Consider the following 21416-nt stretch of genomic DNA (forward strand, 5'->3'; position numbering starts at 1 on the left):
TGAATATTAATTCGATTTGTTTTATTGAAATGTAGAAGAAATGTTTAGAGTGGGACCTGACTTCTTAGGAGTGTGTATAATAGGATTTCAAGGTAAGGGTTTCCCCCTTACTTCTTTAATCGTTTAAATTTTTGTAATGTTAGAATATGATAGAAATCATATATATTTTGTACTACTATGTTTAATGAAAAATATCGACTGCGAGTATGAGAAATATTGTTATGTGAATATTGCATTACCTGATAAATATTTTTATGTGAATATTGCTTATGAGTAGGAGAAATATTATTATTGTATGAATATTGCCTATGAATAGAAAACAATATAAGAATATTGTGATGCCAATATGCCTATGAAGTTGGAAATAAATGTGTGTGTGTAGATGATTTGTGATCAACCGTAACAATGGACATCAAAATTTAATTGAGGAGATATTAAATTTGACTAGTTGGCCTATCTGGGGTTAATGGCATCAATGAGGTTAATGACTAGCATATTGAATTTGACTAGCCAACCTATTTGGTGCTAGTAGCATCAATGAGGTTGATGGCTAACATATTGAATTTGACTAGCTGACCTGTTTGGTGCTAGTGACATCAACGGGGTTAATGACTAGCATATTTAATTGACTAGCTGTTTGGAGTTGAGCTAGTGGTGTCAATGTCATTGACTCTTAGGATACTTGATTAACCAGTTGCTTAAAATAGAGTTGGTGGTATCAGTGCAATTGTTTTACTGGGTTATTAGATGGAATCAAATAGATGACTAATAAAATAAAATGAAGTATTTTTGTTAAAGTGTTAACTGTAGATTAATGAAATAAAATAGATGTGTATATGGTTTGTGATATTTTTGTTGAATTTTATTCATGATCAATAATGTAATGGTAAAGGTCTAGGATGATAGGACTATGGAATGTTTAGAACGTTTGTGGATTGTTAATGTTGACACTTGAGATCATAAAATTTTTACGGGAGACACTGCAAAATTTTTATTAAATCGAGAAAGTTTTCAGTTGAAAGTAATAAGTCGAGGTAAAGTGCAAGCCTTAAATCTTTTTGAAAATGAGTAAAAAATAGTGTGAAAGATAATAGCATTGTCTATATGTAAAGGAAATGAAATGATAAACTATTATAATGATGAATATAAAATGGCAAATAATTGCACAAAAAGCTAAAATAACAAAATATATGTTAAAAGAATATGAATGTGCATATGAAATAAATCACAAAAGGGAGCCATAATGATATATAATGAATTAAAATAACATGAGTATTGATTAGAACAAGCTAAATACTGGAGAACCTAAAAATGCATAAACATGTTTGTAAGACAAAATATGTAATAAATTAAATGTGTTGAGGATTGAAACAATGATGTGAACCAGAGATGATTGTGAGATATATATACAATCATACAGATTAAGTGTATTTGAGAAAGTGAATTGAAGGATGACTTAAGCATGTTGTGAACAAGAGTTAATATGATGTGACTGTGATGGTTAAACGAGTACTATGATGAAATAAAAGTTCACCAATGATTGATGAAAATGTATTAAATTTGAATCTAACATATTAAAAATCTTATTAATATCCTAAACTATCTTAGGATAAATTAAATAAAATATTTTGGTTTAAAAACTCTCTTTACTTTAGAAAAGTCATTTTTCTAAACATTATTTAATTAAACATTTTAACTAAATCCTAATCTTATTAGGATATAACCAAACTAAAAAATTTTGAATTCAATCTTAATCCAATTAGAAAAATTAATTATATAATTAATTTCATTTAGAGTTTTAATTTTAAAATAAAATTATTATTTTATATATGCTGGGCTAAAATATATTCAACCCCAAATACTCCTAGTTATAAGTTTCAGGGTAGCATCATAATTTTATCCCTAAAAAAACTCTAAAATAGGTTGTAAGGGCAAAATCATAAATTCTGCCCTTTCTTCTTCTTCTTCTTCTTCTTCTTCTTACTGTTGCAACTGCTTTTGCCAGTGTTAGATGCCCACACCAACGGCAGCCTTTAGCAGTGTTAGTACTGTGCATAGCACAACCAAGTGTTGTCATTGCTGGTGACAGTTGTAGCCACGTAAAACCTCTTTTTTTTTCAACAATGGATTCACGCTAGATCTGGTCAGAACAGTAGCTAGAATCCTTGTTTTTAAAAAATTATTAAAAAATAAAATTTGAGAAAAATAAAATTTTCATATAAATTTAATTTGAAATTAATGTCAACAACAATTAAAACATGCAATTAACAACTATAATTGTCTAACGGAGGTTCAAATACCACTGTTGGGTTTTTCGAAACACATACATGCAGCAGAAATAATAAATTTAAAATTTTTCAAAAGTCTCAAGGATCTCGTTAGACAGATCTAAAGTTGTTTAGGGTTTATGCGAAGATTATCTAAAGATTAAATATTCTTTTCGACTTCGAGTATTTGCTTCAAGGTTGGGTTGTTGCAAATCACAGTCGTCCAAGTATCCGGTCTCTAATGGTAATCCACACAAATCACTAGTAAGAAATCTCTTAAACCTTTTTAGGAGAGAGAGATTCTTATACCTTAGAGTGCTAGCTCTTTTCTTTGTGTTTTAAATGTTTACTACTTTTCTCACCTTTCTTTTCATAAAAAATAAGAGATATAACATTCTAGTTACAGGGAAACCTTAAAAAACCCTATAAATAAAAATATATCAAGTTTTTCTTAAATAATATCACATATATTATTTTAGACTAATTTTATAAATTTATTCAATCAAGTCCTTACCTGATTGTTTTTAAGTTTAGAATTGTAATATTTTATATTAATTACATTTTAGTTATTAATTTTTAAAATTTATTTATAATCAAGTTATAATTGTAGGTGTATGTCTGTGTTTCCATGCATTTGAGAGTGGCACCTAAACTCCACAAATATCCATTACTTTCTACCATTTTCACAATGATTGTTTGATGTAATAGTGAAGAAACTCTGGAAAATCCATTTCTTTAGATTTATCTATCTGTTCACCATTTGCTAGACATCTTTTTGGATCAACCTGTTCTGGAGGCTGTACTCCTGTGAAACCATTAACCAGTTGTGAAAAAGCAGGCTGAGGCCTAGTTCCAGGCTAGAAAAGTTGAAACGGGAAACTAACTCTTAAAAGTAGAATGATCTTCGAACACAAAATATTCATAATACCAACATGAGCAAACACTGAACAGAAGCAGAACATCAACAAGTCTGGCTAGCAGAGAACCATATGACCTGAATATGCATCAGGAATTCAAGACGATTTGAATTCTGTGAATACAGAAACGCATTATCAGCTGCTATATGTTTTGTCAGTTACAGATTTGCATCCAACAAAGAACTCTTTAGAATAAATATAAAATGGAAAGCCTTTGCTTGAAGCATTTCTGGCTGTGCTCAAAGTTTATTAAGACAAATATCAACGAATGGTGCTTTACATGAAACTAATAATAATAATAAAAAAGAAAATGTTAGAAATGAGCTAAAATTGCATGACCTTCGGAGCAAATCTCATCAACCTATCCAGAGCAGCAGGAGTGAACTTTCTTGCAAACAAGTAGCAAATATTAGTCCATCTTCCATTGTTCTCACATTGCCTCCATTTTCTCAACCTCTCCAAAAAATTAACAGTAATATCCAGTCTCCCAAATTTACGAGGATGAGGTCCTCCCCTTGACCAGTCAACCCATGTTAAACTCCTGTTTGAATTTTTCTTCCGAGACTTCATGTTAACAAATGTTGGCAAATAGTGCTCATCACTGTAGCAAGAGACTTTGCAAAATTTCCGAAAAGTTGGAAAATATTTGCGGTCGGATACTACCTCCACCGCAAGCTGACGGTCCATCTCGACCCACTGGGAGCCTTTTCGCCATTTGTCGAGCTGAATTACAGGCCTCATTCTATGGTTGTATCGGCCGCGGCCAACGGGGCCGGGTAAATCGTAAACCTCGATGAATGTTGTTGTCGAGCCCATTAAGTAACTGTAGATGGTTGAGAAGTTGAATAAGGGAATGCATGATTCTGATAGGAGAACAAAACGTTGATTTGAGAAGTCCAGTAGAGCATTAGCTAGTAAACGACGCTCTGCTTCCACCATTGAAAACTTTCCCCACTGTACCTCCTGCGTTCATGAAAAATAAATCCTTATTAGTTGAGGTGTATTGGAGATAGATCATTGATTGCAAAGAAGAGCTTTTTGACATTTCTTGGGTCTTCTTTATCAATTGAAGGCTAAACTGCAAAGCCTGGTATTGAATAAAATCAGGTGGGCACTCAGTATTCATTGCTTTATGGTTGATCCCAACTCTTATCATGGCATCTTTTGCCAAAAAAAAAAAAAAAAACAAAAGAAACCCATGAAGAAAGGAATGAGAGAACGTGGAACGGAGAAAGGTCGAATTTTCTTCTCAGTTGGAAAAGGAGTAGAATCAAAGTAATGCATGGAGTGAACTTGTATATTATTTGGCTTTTATTTTATATATTATTAATTAATAACAATTAATTGCATTATATAATAACAATGATGTTGTATGATTTCTATATAAAAACATTGCATTTAATATTATTTTTGCGTAGCAAGATCTTTCGATATAGCTTTTTTAAATACAATCTAGTTATATATAAAAATATATTTTTATATATTATCAATTAATAACATTTCTCATTGTCTTCGTCATACAGAGAATCTGTCAAAAATATATTTGTTGAATGATATATCTTATTGGGATTTTTTTTAGTAATAGATTACACTGTTCATTTCATTAATTTTTACTTATAATATATTAATTTTGAAATAATTTGATTTCATTATAGAAAACCTTACTAAATCAAATGATGTTGTATAATTTCTATATAAAAAAGGGCAATATATATTCCAACTTTCTATGGAAACTGATTTGTCAACATTAATATGATCTATCGCTAGCTAGTAGCCATGACTATCACCTTGGCATTTTCTTTATATTATAAGAAGAAGAAGTAACAATTCTATATGTTTTAAGTAACTAATGGAATGAATACAAAATAAACTGACCTTGCTTGGGATCTTCCTGCCACGAAACACAGAATCTTCCTCTTCTGTATAATTTCCATTGAAGGATGGATTGGAATGCACAAAAATTGAATAAAGCCCTTGATGCCCTTTAAAGAACAAGTCCCACAGCGGAGCTAAAGGCATAGGCCCTTTGGTCAAGAACAAGAAGGCAACCTTGGGGACTAGCTGGAACGGATAATTGGGTAGACGAGGAACCATTGATGCTCTCCATAACAATTCTTCCTCGTTCATATCATGAGAAACGTTAGGCGCTCTCAAGAATTCTTCGAGTCCGATTCGGCCAGTTCTGTTTCTGTCGATTGTAATGAAGGGAGAAGATGAGGAGGAGTTGGATAGGGAGGTGTTGGTTCGATTGTTAGAGAATTGGTCGAGTTGAAAGTTGAAAGAAATGTCTCTGATATAGGAAGTGCGTGCGATACCAAAGGCTAAGCCACAGCCAAAGACCAGCAAATAGAAGATGAAGTTCTGGAGGTGCACTTGGAGCTTCCATGAGGTTTGTGGGCGTAGCTGCTGATCGTCGGTATCCTTCATTGTATAAAGAGTGGGGATGTTGAGGAAGAGTTAGATATGTACTATGGAATGAATTGTAACGGCCGGAGTTTTTTATGAAGGTCTTAATGGATGTTTATTCCGGGGAGAAATGAAATTGCCGTTGGCTTCTCAGGAGGTTCTTCAAATAATCTTGACCACTCTGTATCCTATATATCAGAACTTAGTGCCCTGTTTGATATTAATTTTGAGTTACTGAGTGATCTACTTACACGTAAGACTTTTAATTTTAAACAAATTCCTAGCCATTGATTTGTTTTGTATCCAGGGGGGCTGTTACTAAGTCAATATTTATTATTATAATAACAGCATTAATTACAATTTTCAATTCTTCATGTTACAATTAATTACACATTTCTTTCGCTTTTATGACTTCATAAATTAAAGATATTAATATTCACCCCAATTGGAGACTTGGAGAGGCCCTAGATCGCTCGGCTCATCATGGCCTAGTCCTAGGGCCTTTGGTTTACTAAAAAACATTTAGGCCCATAAATAATTAGTGTTTTTTCAACCCATGATTAAATAGTCCGAATAAGAACAATTTATATTTAAAAAAATATTTGTTTTTAAAGAAAAAATTATCAAATATTTATTTTTATGATGGGTGATTAAAAAAATAATGAAAATTAATTTTAGTATGTATCAATTTTGATTCAAAAAACCAGTATAAAAAATAATTGAAGATGACATATTTTGTAAAAAAAAATAAAAATTTTTTCACCTTCCTTTTTTCTAATTACATTTTCTATTATGTTATTCTTTAGTTATTCTAAAGCTTATGTTCAAGTTTTTCATAGAGATATTTTTTAGTATGATTTTCTAGTTCATGGAATTTGATTTGTAGTACAACTAGTCAAGGTAATATTATTGAAATCTTGAGATCTGGTAATATTATTGAAATCTTGAGAGATCGATTTCAATCAATTTATTTGCACCAAATAATCAGCAATAAAACCATAAAGGTAAAAGATTCAATCCTTGATAGCAATGTAATATACATTTCGTTTACATTTTAAGTATTTTAACAAGTAAGTATACTAAACAATATGTTTAAGATATTTTGTATATATTTTTTTCATGCATGTGTTTTTCATAAAATTGTATCTTTAATTTTTAAACTTATAAAGTTATTGATGATAATTAACATGCATCATTAAAGGATTCATTAGAGGTGCCTAATCACTACCATAATCTTTATATTTATCGATGGAATTTTTTGTCGGTATTTGTACTATCATTCTGTTGGTAATTAATTTACCAACGGAAACAGAGATGAAAATGCTCCTTTGGTAAATCTTTCGTTCGTAATTTTTTATCCGTCGGTAAATCCGTTGGTAATAAAAAAATATTATTACCGATGGATTTATTGACGGAAAAAGTGCAAAAAACAATTACCTGCTTCATTCCATCAGTATTTTACTTGGAAAAAACTGTATGTAGTTCTATCGGTCATTATTTAAAAATATTTTTTAAAAAATCTATTTTACAAAACTATAAAATAATTAAATTAATATAAATCAACACTCTATAATACTCAAAACTAAGTTGCTTGGAAAAAAGAAAGAAAATCAACTCAAACAAATTTGCAACAAATAAATAACAAAAAAAAAAATTCAACTAAAAAAAATTCATATGAAAAAAATGAAGTTGCGATTGCTAAAAATTTAAAAATCCTATAAATAAATCAATTAAAAATTGATCTCATATGAAAAAAAAAATCCTACAACAACATTCATACAATTGTTGAGAACAAAAAAAAATTAAAAATAAAATAAAATAACAAATATAGTGAAAAAAAACATGAAAAAAGGAGAAAAAAAAACTTACCTTAATGTAGTTGCAAGTGAAGCTGAGAAGAGAAAAGAAACAAATTCGTAAAGTATATTAATTAAAAAAAAACTGAGAAGAGAAAAGAAGAAATGAGAAGAAGACATGCCTGAGCATGAAGGAGACGAGAAGGAGTTGAGGAGAGGAGAGAAGAGAAGAAAAAGAAAGGGATGTCAATTTTTTTACATGTGAAGAAGAAGAAGAAGAAGAAGAAAGGAGGTTCGTCTATTGTGAAATTAGGGATTCTAAACTTTTTATTGGGGTATTTTACTGACGAATAATTAAATATTAATATTTTTAATTATTTTGTCGGTAATTACGTCAGTAATATTTAATTTAAATTTTCAATTTAATAAAAATATTTTTGAAACCACCAAATATCACCAATGACTTTTGAATCCGTCGGTGATTCCGTCTGTAATATTTAATTTACAATTTCAACTTAATCACAATTTTTCAGAAACCCGTCAAATAACACCGACAACTTTTCATTTCGTCAATGATTTTGTCTGTAAAGAACAAGTAATTAACAATGCAATTAGAAAGTGAACAGTTTCAGAGCTCTATGGAAAATATCGATGGAATTTTTCGTTGGTGATTTTCTTTGTAATTGACATGATGAACAGTGTTAACATTTTACCAATAATTTTACTGACGGAATAAATTCCATCAGTATTTCCATTGATATATATAACACGTCATTGTATTTTTTGGCTTTTTTTAAATTTTTTTCCCGACTGTAATTCTCTCAGTATATATCGAGAGAATATTTTTATCGGTAAAATTCACTATAATTTACTGACAAAACATTTCTGTCGGTACTTCTATTTGTATTTATTAATTTTCTAGTAATGATTGGATCAATTTCAAGGTCAAAGACCAAGAAGATTAAAAAGATATTCAATAGGCTAATTCAAAATATTAAGGTCAAGTCAAGCTTCAAGATTACAACAAGAAAAATGAGACTTTAATGAATGTAATCTATGTAAAGGAAGAAGTTAGTTCTTGGGGGCTTGAGGCATGCATATTGGATTTATTTTCGTGACATGATATTTTATGGTAATGAGTATAACTTCTGATTTGACTAATGGATCAAAAATAAAGTTTTTCGAAAAGATTCTAAGGTTATTATTTTATATAAGGTTAAAATTTAATACCAATCAGACATTAGAAAGGCTTTGTGATAAAGCTTGGAAGTTACTATTTAAGATTTGCAAAATTTTCCTTGTTGATTTAAGATCTTTTTTTTTATTTAGAATTTTATTTTATTTTTCTATCCTTATTTAGGATATTTAATTATACAGAAAATAATGTGATATTTTATTTAGATTTTTTGATATTTTAATTTCAGAAAGAATATTGTGTGTGCAAGGTTGTTTCTCTTGGTTTTTCATTAAACTCTTCAAAACTTATCAAAAATTACTTCTTTGTGACATTCATCTTTATATTATAATTCTTGATTATTTATAATTAATAATTTTGTGTTTTCATCCAATAAATATAGTTTATTGGTTCATGTAACTGTTGGGTTAAGTTCTTTTCAATCTGATTTGAACTTTCTTGGGTTGTATTCAATCTTGATTATGGATTTTAGAGTTTTTATCCTCTGAATTTGCATATGTTGATATCAGGGCCTATATTTAAAATCATGTTTTACCTATCTTTAAATTTTTCATGCCATTGTTCATGTTTTATTTTAAAATTTTGTTTTTTTTTGTTCTTGTTTATCAATTATTGAATTGAGGCAACTATTAAAGAAAAAGTTTAAGAAGAAGAAAAGAAATTGCAATTTGTTTTTTTTCATAACTTGATATTACAAAAAAAATTGAAGATATAAGGGTTTATTTATTTATATTTTTTTTATAATTGGTGGAGATTTTTATCCAATAATTATGATTTCTTGGTTTAGATAATCATTAAATCGGGTTTTTTAATATAATTTTAACTTTCTTGAATTGTGTTTAATCTTGATTGTAGTTCTAAAATTCCTATCTTCCGAGTTAACATCAAAAAAGATAAAATCTAACAAAGTAACATGCATACCTAATTATAACATAATAACTTTGTAAATTAAAAGATTAAAGATACAACTTTATGAACAACACACGAATAAAAGAATTATATACAAAATATCTTAAACAAATTGTATAGTATAGTTGTTAAAATACTAAGAATGTAAAAGAAATCGCCATATTTAAGTATGCATGTTACTTTGTCAAGTCTCAAGTCTTGTTCGCACCCTGCAGGAATTAAGGTGACCTTGTATCTTATTACAAAAGACACAGTCTCTGTCTAAAACAATAATAAAAAAGTCATGGTCTTGAACAAAATTCTGATCCAAGTAAATTGTAAGTTGGTCACTCTCAAGTACCAAATTAATCGGTCATACAAAAAAAAAATGTCACCACTTGACAAATGACTCAAAAGAAAGGTTAAAATCATTTTCATCAATGCCATAATCGTAGAGTAATCTTCAATGTAGTAATGTAGGTGCAAGCTGCAACCATGGCTGCAGAGTGCCTGGTAGGAACTTCCTAGCAAACAGAAAACACAGTGAAGAAGCATTGCCATTATAAGTGCAGTTTTCACCAAACCTTATGCGATCCAAGAACTCATCAGAAATATCTTGCTTCACAAACCTTCCAGGATGCGGACCTGCCTTGGACCAATCAACCCAAGTAATGCTCCTATTCGAATTTTGTTCTGGGCAACGAATATTCACTAACGTTGGAATATAATGTTCATCCATGTAACATGGAGGGCTACAATGCTCGCTGAAGATGCGATAATACTTGGTATCGGATATGATTTCAACGGCGAGTTTCCGATGTACCTCGAACCATTGAGACCCCTTGCGCCAATCTGAAATGGTGATTGCAGGGAGCATTTTCGGATTGTACCTGCCACGCCCTACCTTTCTTGGATCATCATATGACCCTATGAAGCTTTCGTTGGCATTAACAAGGTAGTTATATACTGTTGTGAAGTTGAATATAGGGATGCATGTTTCTGAGAGCAACACAAATCTCTCGTTAGATACATCGAGAAGGGCATTGGCTAGTAGACGCCTCTCTGCGTCGATCATCGACGGTCTTCCCCATTCCACAGGCTGACATATATAATGGGAAAAGAATCAGAAAAAGGTTTTTTCATCATAGAAGATCTAATTGATTTCGAATTATCAGCTTGCACTTGGAATAATAGAAGGGTGGCTATTCCATCATATAACTTAAAGGTATAATTCATAGACCATATTGAGTAAACTATCCTAAAGTTTTGCTGTGGTGTTCTTAGGCTATATGCAAGAGAATTCATTTCAGGAAAATCAATAAACAGGTCTCAGTAATTTTTCAGCCTGCTGCTTCATATATTTAGCTTTCATTTCGTCCCATTTCTTTAGGATTAGAAATACAAATTTGGGATTATCCTGTACCTACACTCTTCAGATATTTTTCTATGCTATTCAATTTGAGAAACTATTTTGAAAACTGATAATTCTACCATGTCAACACTTTTACTTTCCTGTTTTTCTGGTTGTTATTTACATGCACACATAGAAATCAGCAAGAGGATGGAAAAGACTCACCTTGCTTGGAATTCTTCTTCCATGGAAAACAGAACCCTCAGGCACTGAATCATTGTAAGAGGGGTGATGGTGAACATATATAGTATAAAGCCCTTCATGGCCTCTAAAGAACTTCTCCCACAAAGGAGCCAAAGGTATAGGTCCCTTGGTCAAGAACATAAAAGCAACTTTACGGACATGTTGATCACGTCCAAAATTTTGACTCCCTCGTATCATTGATGCTCGAGAAAACAACTCGTCATCATCCATTTTGTGCACAAGCGGTGGCCTAACATCGGGTAAAAGGGTTGGTAGCGATGCTGGTGGTGGAAATGGTTTTGTTAGTGGTGGTGGTGGTGGTGGTGGTGGTGGTGGTTGTAGCGGTAGCACTTGTGGTGGTGGCGGTACTTGTGGCGGTGGCGGTAGTGTCAGAGAAAACATGGTAGCATGTGAATCGAAGAAGCATTTCAAATATGAACTGATAGTGATTCCAAAGGACAAACCAAAAACAAAGAAAAGGAAATGGAAGACATGGCTTAACTGTAAATGGGAATTGATAACTTTGGCAATTGATGATGATTGTTGCTGCTCGTTTCCCATTTCTTTCACGCTCCTAGAGAAGAGAGTTGTCTCAGAATGGAGAGGATAGCAAGAACAGAAGTTAAAATAGTCCCAATAGACGCTAGGACTTCAAAGACTTGAAGCGAAAGTTAAGATGACATGCATTTGTTATGGTACTATGCAAGTTCTTTAGTTTTACTCAAACACTTCAAAGAACATTGAGCTTAGATTCACCACCAAAAAAGCAAAGAAATTCAAACCCGACAGCCATTGGTGAATCTATAAGCTTCAAAAATATGCGCAACACGCTTGGTAAAGACCCTGCAGCTACAGCTCATATTAGCCCATTGCTTTCATTAAAGCTTGATGCAAGGATACAATGAACAAAGTTGTGAACCCATAAATTTGAGAAAATTGTGAACCTAAAGTCAATTTCCAAATAGCTTTACATTTGGCAATTTGGCACCAGGCTATTCATCTCTGTCCTGCTGGTCTTGGTCTTGGTCTTGGATAGATTTTGACAATTAGGACTCGCCTAAAAAGTCAATTTCCAAACGGCTTTACATTTGGTAATTTGGCACCAGGCTATTCATCTCTGTCCTGCTGGTCTTGGTCTTGGATAGATTTTGACAATTAGTACACGCCTAAAAAGGTTGACCCTTGCTTACCACTCTTCTCATGATTCTTCCATTGACCAGTTGACGATGTTTCCGAGTGTATTAATCTGATCAAATGTAGATTCTTCCATTTGCTTAAAGAACCAAGCTTCACTAAATTACAGCTGTGCGTTGTTTTGGAACCCTTTTTTTAAGCCATGTTACTGGAGACAGAATGCTTTCTTGAGAAGAAAAATTACTCCTTTTTGCTTTTTACATATCATTTCCGAAGACTGCAAATTTGGCAGCTCACGGGTTGGTTATTTTTTTAATAGCATGTTTGCAATTCAAAAGTATTCTTAAATAAATTTGAAAACTTTAAACAGAATACCAAACTGAATCTCTAAGCTATTAACATCGTTACCAGTCGTGCTTTGACCACAAAGACTAGGTTTTTATTTATGATAAACTGAGGCAGGACAAGTAAACGCAACTTCAGGGAAGGTGTTGAGAATCGAACAACACTCAACCCATGAAACATTGACAACCAAATCGAGCTCCTTTAGAGGAAGCCAATAGAATTATTAAAGACCTTATTTCTGGCCCAATGAAGGAAAAGAGAAACTTCAATTTATAAAGGGGATCGCCTTTTAATGCTGTCTGCACCCATCTGCGAAGATTTCTGGCCCAAATTTGCTGACCTTTCTGACTCCCTGCTTTCAATCCTTTAGTTCCACGCTTACCCACTTTATATTTGCAGAAAAACCAAAAAAACCTTGCTGGATCTAGAGTGGTGGGCTTATCTCATCACATAAAACCAACCACTCCATTCCCAAAGGATCTGAAACCACATTCCCAAATAAAGAGTAGATTATTAAAAGTGATGGGAAATGAGTTCTTGCTAAAAATTAGATGGAAATAGATAAATTAGTTTTTTTAAAAAAACAAATCTGAGACTGTAACTACATCACTCGTCAGAAACCATGGTAGATTAAACTCTAATTTATAGGCAGTACGAGAGCTTGGAACCAGGTTGCACAAAACCATACATGAGAAGACACCTTCAAGAGAAGGTTTCTTTCTTAGAATACTTGAAGCAAGATCACACATCATTGTACAAGACTTGCTCATTTCATATGAACAGGATGTTTAAGAGTCATTCTTACAGACTTGCTCAGTTCCTATTATTGGGATCTACAATGATTGGAAGTGAAAATATTTGAACAAGTTTATAGGCTTTTTGTTTAAAAAACACACAAGTCAAAATGCCAAACTTCAGGATCGATGAACTTTATAGATGAATAAAACAATTGCAATAAATACATGCTAAGAGGAACATAGTTTTCGTTTCCAAGGACAGCTCACATAAATCACAGAAATCAGGATCCATGAAATATCACGTACTCCGTACTCCTCCCTTCCTCTCTGAAGCTGGATCGGAAACCCACAAATTTAATTTGAAATAAAAGGAACTCATTATTACTGTCTAGAAGTGAAATTGCAATTATTTTTTAAAATATATTTTACTTATAAATATATTAAAATAAAATTTTTTATTTTTTAAAAATTATTTTTGATATTAAAATATAAATGATTTAAAAACACTAAAAAATTATTAATTTACAGTAAATAAAATTTTTTTAATCTTTTTTAAAATATTTTTGAAACGTAAAAATAAATAGGACCATAAAAGTTCTAAAACTCATATAATAAACTGATGGTATAATAACTTTAATATCAAAAGATTCATTATTGGTTTTAATGGATTCAGTCACAAGACTTTGATTAAATAGATTCAAGAAAATTTTTAGTGAAATTCTTTAAAATACATAGGCTTTTAGTGGATTTTGAGAGAATATTAAAGAGTGAAGAACAAATATTGATTAATTTTATTCATATTCAAGAAGGGTTTGCAGAAGAGCATTCATATATTATAGAAAAAATAAAATAAAAAGATTCAAATATATTAGTTTTGACCTTTTGCTACTAGTTTAGTCATAATTAGAGTTACAAAATGAATTTTGAAATGGTTCAGTTACAATGAAAAGTAGATATTCATATTTTTCTAGTGATATATGATAAGCTTTCTAATTCATCAAAATAAAGAAGGACCATTCATTTGAAGTTAAGCTTTGATTCTACAAGCATATTATAAAATTTAATTTTGGGCTTGTTCTAATTAGTTAGACTATTATTTATTTATTTTTTAGTTTATTTTAAGGCTTGTAGCATTTAAAGGTTTATTTGGGTTGGATTTTATTTTATTATTTTAGCTATTTTAGGCTTTTAACGAGTTAAGATTTACCTATCAAGTTTAAGTCTATTAAGTTAAATTATGGTTAGTTTTCTACTACATAAACCAATTGTTAATATTATTTTAAGGTTGATGAATTTTTATCTAATGATGAGATTTTATCTAAAATTGCTGCATATTGATGCCTTATTTTTTTTTGTGATTTTCATATTAAATTTTATTAACTTGCAAATTCTTCAAAAAAAAATTTTCAATCTCATTATGATTTATATTTCTCGTTCTTGTTGTGTAAGATGCAAACTTTTTCTTCAAAGCTCAAAATAGCCATCCTTCTTCGAACTTCAAATTAGCTATCAAGAGACAATTCCGCATCAGAAGCATGTGAACTTCGATTTTGAAGCAGATGGTACTTCAATCAAAACAAGCTGAAGGCATGTATGGCAGACTGGAACAATCATGCAAGGAGTATTAAAGATGTCAAATATTCAGCGCATACCATCATTGGCTGGTAAATCTAAATGGTTGCTGCGAGGCCATGGTTTTCATCTCACAAATTAGTGGTATTCCCAGATAAGAATCGCAAGGAGCAGATAAATCAAGCCAAGCTCTACCCGAAGACACTCACCTGACTTGAATGTTACTCATGATCACTCAGCAAGTATTCACAGTACGATCAGATTGATAAATTCTCATTCATTGCAAAGCTCAGAATCAAAATTCAAGAGTAAAAGATAGATGAGACGCGCGCTAACACCGAATGCTGTTGTAGGGATATAAGCACTCTCTCTCTCTCTCTCTCTCTCTCGCCAAACTCAAATTGAACATTTCAATTTACATTTTGACAGTGTCGTCTTGCATGTAAAAGCAATCCCGGAATTAAAAAGAAAAACTAAAAAAGCAACAAAGCCAATCAAAAAATGAATATATCTGATCTACACCCAAAAAATGAAACCAAACTTAGCATTCAAGGTGGTTGAATACATGGGACGGACGAAGTCAAACAACTTCTCTTCAGCAGTCACTAACAGCAGCACTGATCTGAACAATTAATGCTATAAAAGGTAATCAGGAATATCCGGTGTTTGTGCAACCACATTTATAGGTGCATCAGCTCTTTGTCGACTTTTGTGTCTACCATGGTGATCTCTAATCTTCTCTCTTTCTTTCTCCCCATCATCTTCCCTTCCATCCCCATTCTTCTTCCCTCGACTTTTCTTGCTTTTCTCTTTACCATGACCCCGGTGTTGGCTTCGCCTTGAACTTGGATTTTCATGATTGGGCTGTTCTCCGACAGCTAGATTTTCTTTTGAGTCAGGTAGAATAACATGCTTCGCCTTCCCTTTTCTCTTACTGGATGACTTATCAGATGGATTACTTTGTGATGAGGCAGCTTTGGCTTCATTACCTAAAAGTATATCACGAATAGCGCCAGAAAGTAAATCATCCTTGAGCTCTGGTTTCTTGGAAACGACAGGTGCGGCATCTCCTCCTTCTAACTTCACCACCACAGGCCTAGGTTTTGCATGGTTTGGCTTTCTCTTGGAGACTAGTGATTGGTCTGCAAGCTTAACTAAATCTTCAGTGTCATCATTCGTGTTAATGCCAGAACTAGGGTCATTGGCAGGGGGGTAATCATTTGCGAGAATTTTATTCTTTTCTGAAGGGAGATAATACAACCCATGCCACTTTCGGTGTTCTGTAAGCAAGGAAGTGGATTCTGTTGATGGTTCTGAATCTTCTTCGCCTTGGAGGTTAGAGACGGAAAAACCAGCACTTTCTCCATAATATGGACTTGTAAGAGAAAAGGAACCAGGTGAAGGTAATTCTACACCTCCACAGATTGCTTCCAAGTCAGTGAGATTCTCCTTAAGCACTAGTTCATCTGGTATAAGGACTCTATCCTGGGCAGTTACAGAGACCGGACCAAGCTCCTCAGAGAAGGCATCATGCACCCATTCAACAACTCTGGAAGCAATCACTTTTTCCCTCTCCAAATTTGCTTCCTTTCGAATCAGTGGATTAGAAAATTCTTGTCGTACCAACTCAATAAATCCAAGCACATTCCATGCTCTCTCCTGTATTTCAACATCAAGGCTGCCTGATAATGGACCCAACGCCAATTCCATCAAGTTTAACAGGTTAACAATAGATTCATGCATAAAACTTTTTTCCTCCATGAATGCGGGTGTAGATGTCTGTCCAACCCCAGTATCTAAAACAGAAGGATCTTCATATGATTGGTTTGATTCCCTTGGATTGAACCCTTCATCCTGATCACTTTGGACAAGAGCTTTGTCTGTTGCTAAATCAGAACTTTCTGAGCATTCCCTTTTAGAAGCCAAATCTGAAACTTCTGACGTCATTTCTTCCTTTTGCAAAAAGTAAGAACGTATACAAAAGATTAAGACTTTAAAAGCAGACTGCATGTAAACTGTTCTTATTGACGAAGGCAGGAGACTAGTACGAGGCTGTAGCAATGCCTCCATAAGTTCAACTGGGTTCCTCGAGAACTCTACATATTCCCCACACACCCAAGCAGCAGCAGATAACAGCCGATGCAGAAAAGGATTGCCAAGCAGTGCTGGATCAATCAGCAAGTCACGGCCAACACGAACAAGCTCTGGCCTAACATCCTTGACTCTCATACCTATATCAATTAGCTGATTCTCAATTTCTTCCCCCTTCTGGCAATTTGGAATCCTTGACATTTCCCCAAGAAGTGACACATACCAATCAAAGTCAATTATAACATCATAAACGTTCCGGCAGCATGTTGATAAAATTGAACCAAGAATTTCATTGCAGAACTCAGGGTCAGATTTGAGTGCATAATTAACCAAAACCCTGCAAGTTTCCACTAAATTGCTCTCTGAAGCCATTGCCATAACTAGACGCAAAGACTCGAGTTTAATATTAGGATCTTCATCACTCAAAGACTGGATCACCACATCCTTATTCTCCAAAACTGCCCACAAATGCTTTGGCGCCATAATAGATACGGCATGCAGTCCAAGATACTTAAGATTTGGATCATCCTCCATCAAAAACTCACGAATTTTTGCAGCTGCAAGCTTCATCGCAGATTCATACTCAGTAAAGCTAGTGACTACAGTCCTAATACACTCAAACACCAAAGACTTCGCCCCGGTCTTTCTCATATGCTCACAAATTGGTTCAACCATCCTTTTAGCCAACCTAGGCTCTAAAGGAGCCAACTTAGCAAAAATCTTTAACACCTTAATCAACACCCAATTATTCTTCGAATCAACCAAAATCCTATAAAACTCAGGTGCCAATGGAAGATACGATCTGGGGTCTTTGGAAGCAAGCTCACAAAACACACCAACAACTGCAGACACAATTTGCGAATCACTACCCTCTAAACTCTCAACAAGTTTCTTAAAACACACCCTAACTGCATCTGGGTATTTCTCAAAAAGCCTTAAAACAACACCTATACCTTTCTTTCTAACAAAAACTTTAGAACTAGACATCAAAGTGAAAACCTCAGACGTAAGGTCTCTACATAAATCAACAGTTCCAATTCTAGATAAGCAATCAAGAGCTAAACTCACCTCAAACTCATTGCTACTCTTGAGATCCTTCCTTAGTTGATTACTAATCAACAAAATAACGGGTGTGGATTCATTGAAAGACTGAGAGATCGCTAGATAACCAATCTTTTTGTGAGAGAAAGTAGGAGAAGAAATGCATTCAATAGCATGAAAAGATGCCCATGACATGTCAATAAAGTGGATTGAATTCAGGTAAGTGAGTTTTTGAAGGGCAGTGGATTTGGTTTGCAAGTCAGTGGATTTGATTTCTCGACGGATTTCTTCAATAACTTTGGATATGAAAATGGATTCAGTACTACTTTGTTGTTGACGAACACCTTTGATGATGTCATCTAAACTGCGTTGAAAAAGGGTGTCCATAAGAGAAGGAGATGCCATTGAAAAGGATTTGGAGAATTAGAGATGGGTTTTGATTTATGGATTGCATGAAAGCATGATTAATTGAAAAGGAGGGATTTTTTTGGTTTTGGTTTTGGTTTTGTCTGATGGTGTTTTAGGGGAAACAAAAAACCAATGTTTGGTGTTCTTTTTGGAGAAGTGAAATTGCGGGAGGAAGTTGATTGGATCTATTAGGATTGGGTCCCACTGTCTAAACGATCTATAGTATTTGACTATTTGGGTTATTTACTTAATTCTGATACTAGAGGGATTAATCAATTAGTTTCATTAAATTACAGGGACTAAAGTTTATAACCAACTCATAATTCTTAACTGCTGGCCTACTCCTGTAGGTCCTTTACGATGTTTGTAACGCTGTATAATATGTTTTTAAAAATATTTTTATTTGAAAATATATATAAAAGAAATTAAAATTTTTTTATTTTTTATATCAATAAATTAAAATTAAAAAGGCATTAATTTAATATTTTTTCAGGCCAAAAGCAATTTAAAAAATACTTTAAAAAATAAATTTTCCAATAATGCACTAATTTATTGCACCTACATGATCACGTTTCTAAAAGAGCCAATTTTATTGCAATAAATTGGCGCATTATTAAAAAATATCATCTCATTTAGATATTTAGATTAATTGTTGGTTTGCACTTTATAAATATCTTATCTCTCCTAACATCCTAAAAATCTGGATAATTTGCATGAATTACCAGCCAATTCCCTTCTCGCTTGCCTTGATGATTGATAGCATGTGACTCTTCAATGGTGTCAACATGATCTGGAATGTGTTGATATGGGTCACACTACCATATCACCTGATCAGGACAATGCATTTAAACTATGTCAAAACAATGCAACAAAACATTTGTTAACCACAAGTCTCCCTCCTAGCACACATATACAATTGATAATATCAAATCATCAGTATATGGCATCTATATAACCTATTAATTCATGAAAATCATATATTAAGAAATATAGCGAAGTTAAAAATTTAACGCCCAAATAAAAAAATAAAATAAATTTATAACTCATACCTGGTGAGGCTATTGTGCTTCCAACGCATCCTAGTAGAACTCATGAACGTGAGTGAGATTTAAAGTGAAATGCTTAGCCTCATACCATTTAACATGAGAAGCAAAAAAGTTAGTATATTTTTTTTATGAAATTTGTATAAATAATATTTTTATTAAAATCTATTAGATTTTATTATAACCTAGATCATATAGAGAGTTTTATCTTGATGTCAATGTTGAATATATTTGTCATATCCTAAGTTTGGGTCACCCAATATTTCATTTATATAATAATAATAATAATAATAAATGTATATTAAGGCCACAAATGGACATGAGATTTGAAAATGAAAAAAAAATAGGCTGAAAACAAAAGGCTTAATTGAAATTAAATAAGTTTGCAAGTCAATTTGGCCAAAATTAGAAGAATTAAGTAACTTTAAGGACTTAATTATACTTTTAATGGGGGTTTAATTGAGTTAATTAGGGGTTTAATTGAAGAAAAAATTAATTTGAAAATCAATTAGGCAAAAATTAGAAGAATGGATTTAGTTTAAAGACTTAAGTAGACTTTTAATGAGGGTTTAATTGAGTTAATCAGGGGTTAAATTGAAGAAAAAATTAGTTTGAAAATCAATTAGGCAAAAATTAGAAGAATCTATTAAGTTTAAAGACTTAACCAAACTTTTAATATGTTAAATTGACTTAATTAGGGGTTTAATTGAAAAGAACAGAAGGCTTAAAGGCCAATTAGAGATTAAGTTACAAAAATTCAAAATCAAGGATTAAGATGCAAAATGCGTGTACATTTAGGGATTGAAATTGATTAAATCAAGGGTAAAATCAAGATAAATTAAAAGTTTAATAGTCAAATAAGAATCGAATTGCATAATCTAGAAACCAATGACTAATTTGTAAAAGGCTTGTGAATTAAAGTATTCCAGTCAATATTTTCAAACATGCAATTGCAAAAATTGAGAAGTTTTTGAGTTAATTAAGGATGCAAATGCTGAAATTAAAAGTATAGAGACAAGAATGAAAATTCTCAAAAACCATAATTAAAAATCCTAATTTTCAAGGTTTAGGAATAGGCAACACGTAATTTAAAATTCAATAAAGAAACTAAATGACTCATCTTTTGGTCATTATTATTCTTCTTTATTACCCAAAAAAACTAATCAAAAAGCCATCTTCAGATGAATGAATGTGTCGTCTCCAAACACTTCAAGAGTTGTATTCGGCACCAAAAAATTAAGAAGCACTTTACCTACAAAGATTAGCCTTCCATATCAAAAGCTTATATCTCATTTGGCTCAATGAATTCAACAACATCTTGTCCTTAGTCAGTTTCATCTGTGTTGATAAATTTAAGTTAATCAGGGATCAATCTTTCAATAAATAAATGTGGAGTAATAATGATTCAAATCAAATGTGGTTTGTTTTCAATAATATATTTGCATCCTTTCTACATGATTCAGGTCTATTAATGGTATATTAACATCCCAAGCTTCACAATAGTTTCTTCAAAGTGCCCTAGCCAACCAGCCTTGGCTAAAGAAAAAAAAACACCATAAAAGAGATAGCTTTGAAGGTGTTTTATCTTGCTAAGATTCAATTTAAAAAGAAAACAAATGACCTAGCCTTTAGGAATATGTTATAAAAGAAGGGGCCTTAACCACCTTAGTTTTTAATGAAACCACAATGGTTTTGTAACCTCCTTGTTTTATTTTGGCTTATAAAAAAGGTGTTTCTCCACATAAAAGACAGAGAAGAAAAGCAAGTTGTAAAGAATTGAGAGAGATACTAGAAATAATTGAAAAAGAAAGATACCAAAAAGAAAATAGTGTCAAAATATGGGAAGAAGAAAAAAGAAAAGGGACAGAGTGTACAAATCAAAGAGTAGGAGCTGGAAATACTAGGGATCGTGAGATGAAAAAAGAGAAAGGGGTAAGAAATCACCAACAAAAAAATGGCATCATTGATTGAAAAAGGTATCC

General features: G+C 32.4%; 3 protein-coding genes across 3 annotated transcripts; all 3 read right to left on the reverse strand.

Moving 5' to 3' along the window:
* Positions 1-3288: 3288 nt before the first annotated feature.
* On the reverse strand, positions 3289-5739 carry LOC133676334 (glycosyltransferase BC10-like). Its single transcript, XM_062097998.1, has 2 exons — positions 5060-5739; positions 3289-4147 (listed from the first exon to the last, which is right to left on the reverse strand). Exons 1-2 carry the CDS (start codon positions 5609-5611, stop codon positions 3509-3511), a joined length of 1191 nt encoding a protein of 396 aa, XP_061953982.1. The 5' UTR covers positions 5612-5739; the 3' UTR covers positions 3289-3508.
* A 3811-nt stretch (positions 5740-9550) lies between these two features.
* Positions 9551-12077, reverse strand: LOC133675710 (glycosyltransferase BC10-like). The gene is made up of 2 exons (XM_062097169.1): positions 11046-12077; positions 9551-10568 (listed from the first exon to the last, which is right to left on the reverse strand). The coding sequence occupies exons 1-2, from the start codon at positions 11622-11624 to the stop codon at positions 9933-9935; spliced, it is 1215 nt and encodes a 404-aa protein (XP_061953153.1). The 5' UTR covers positions 11625-12077; the 3' UTR covers positions 9551-9932.
* A 3291-nt stretch (positions 12078-15368) lies between these two features.
* On the reverse strand, positions 15369-18555 carry LOC133675908 (AP-3 complex subunit delta-like). Its single transcript, XM_062097461.1, has one exon. It carries the CDS (start codon positions 18386-18388, stop codon positions 15488-15490), a length of 2901 nt encoding a protein of 966 aa, XP_061953445.1. The 5' UTR covers positions 18389-18555; the 3' UTR covers positions 15369-15487.
* Between the last annotated feature and the right edge of the window lie 2861 nt (positions 18556-21416).

This window comes from Populus nigra, chromosome 16 (genome assembly GCF_951802175.1).
Source record: "Populus nigra chromosome 16, ddPopNigr1.1, whole genome shotgun sequence".
NCBI classification, from domain to species: Eukaryota; Viridiplantae; Streptophyta; class Magnoliopsida; order Malpighiales; family Salicaceae; genus Populus; species Populus nigra.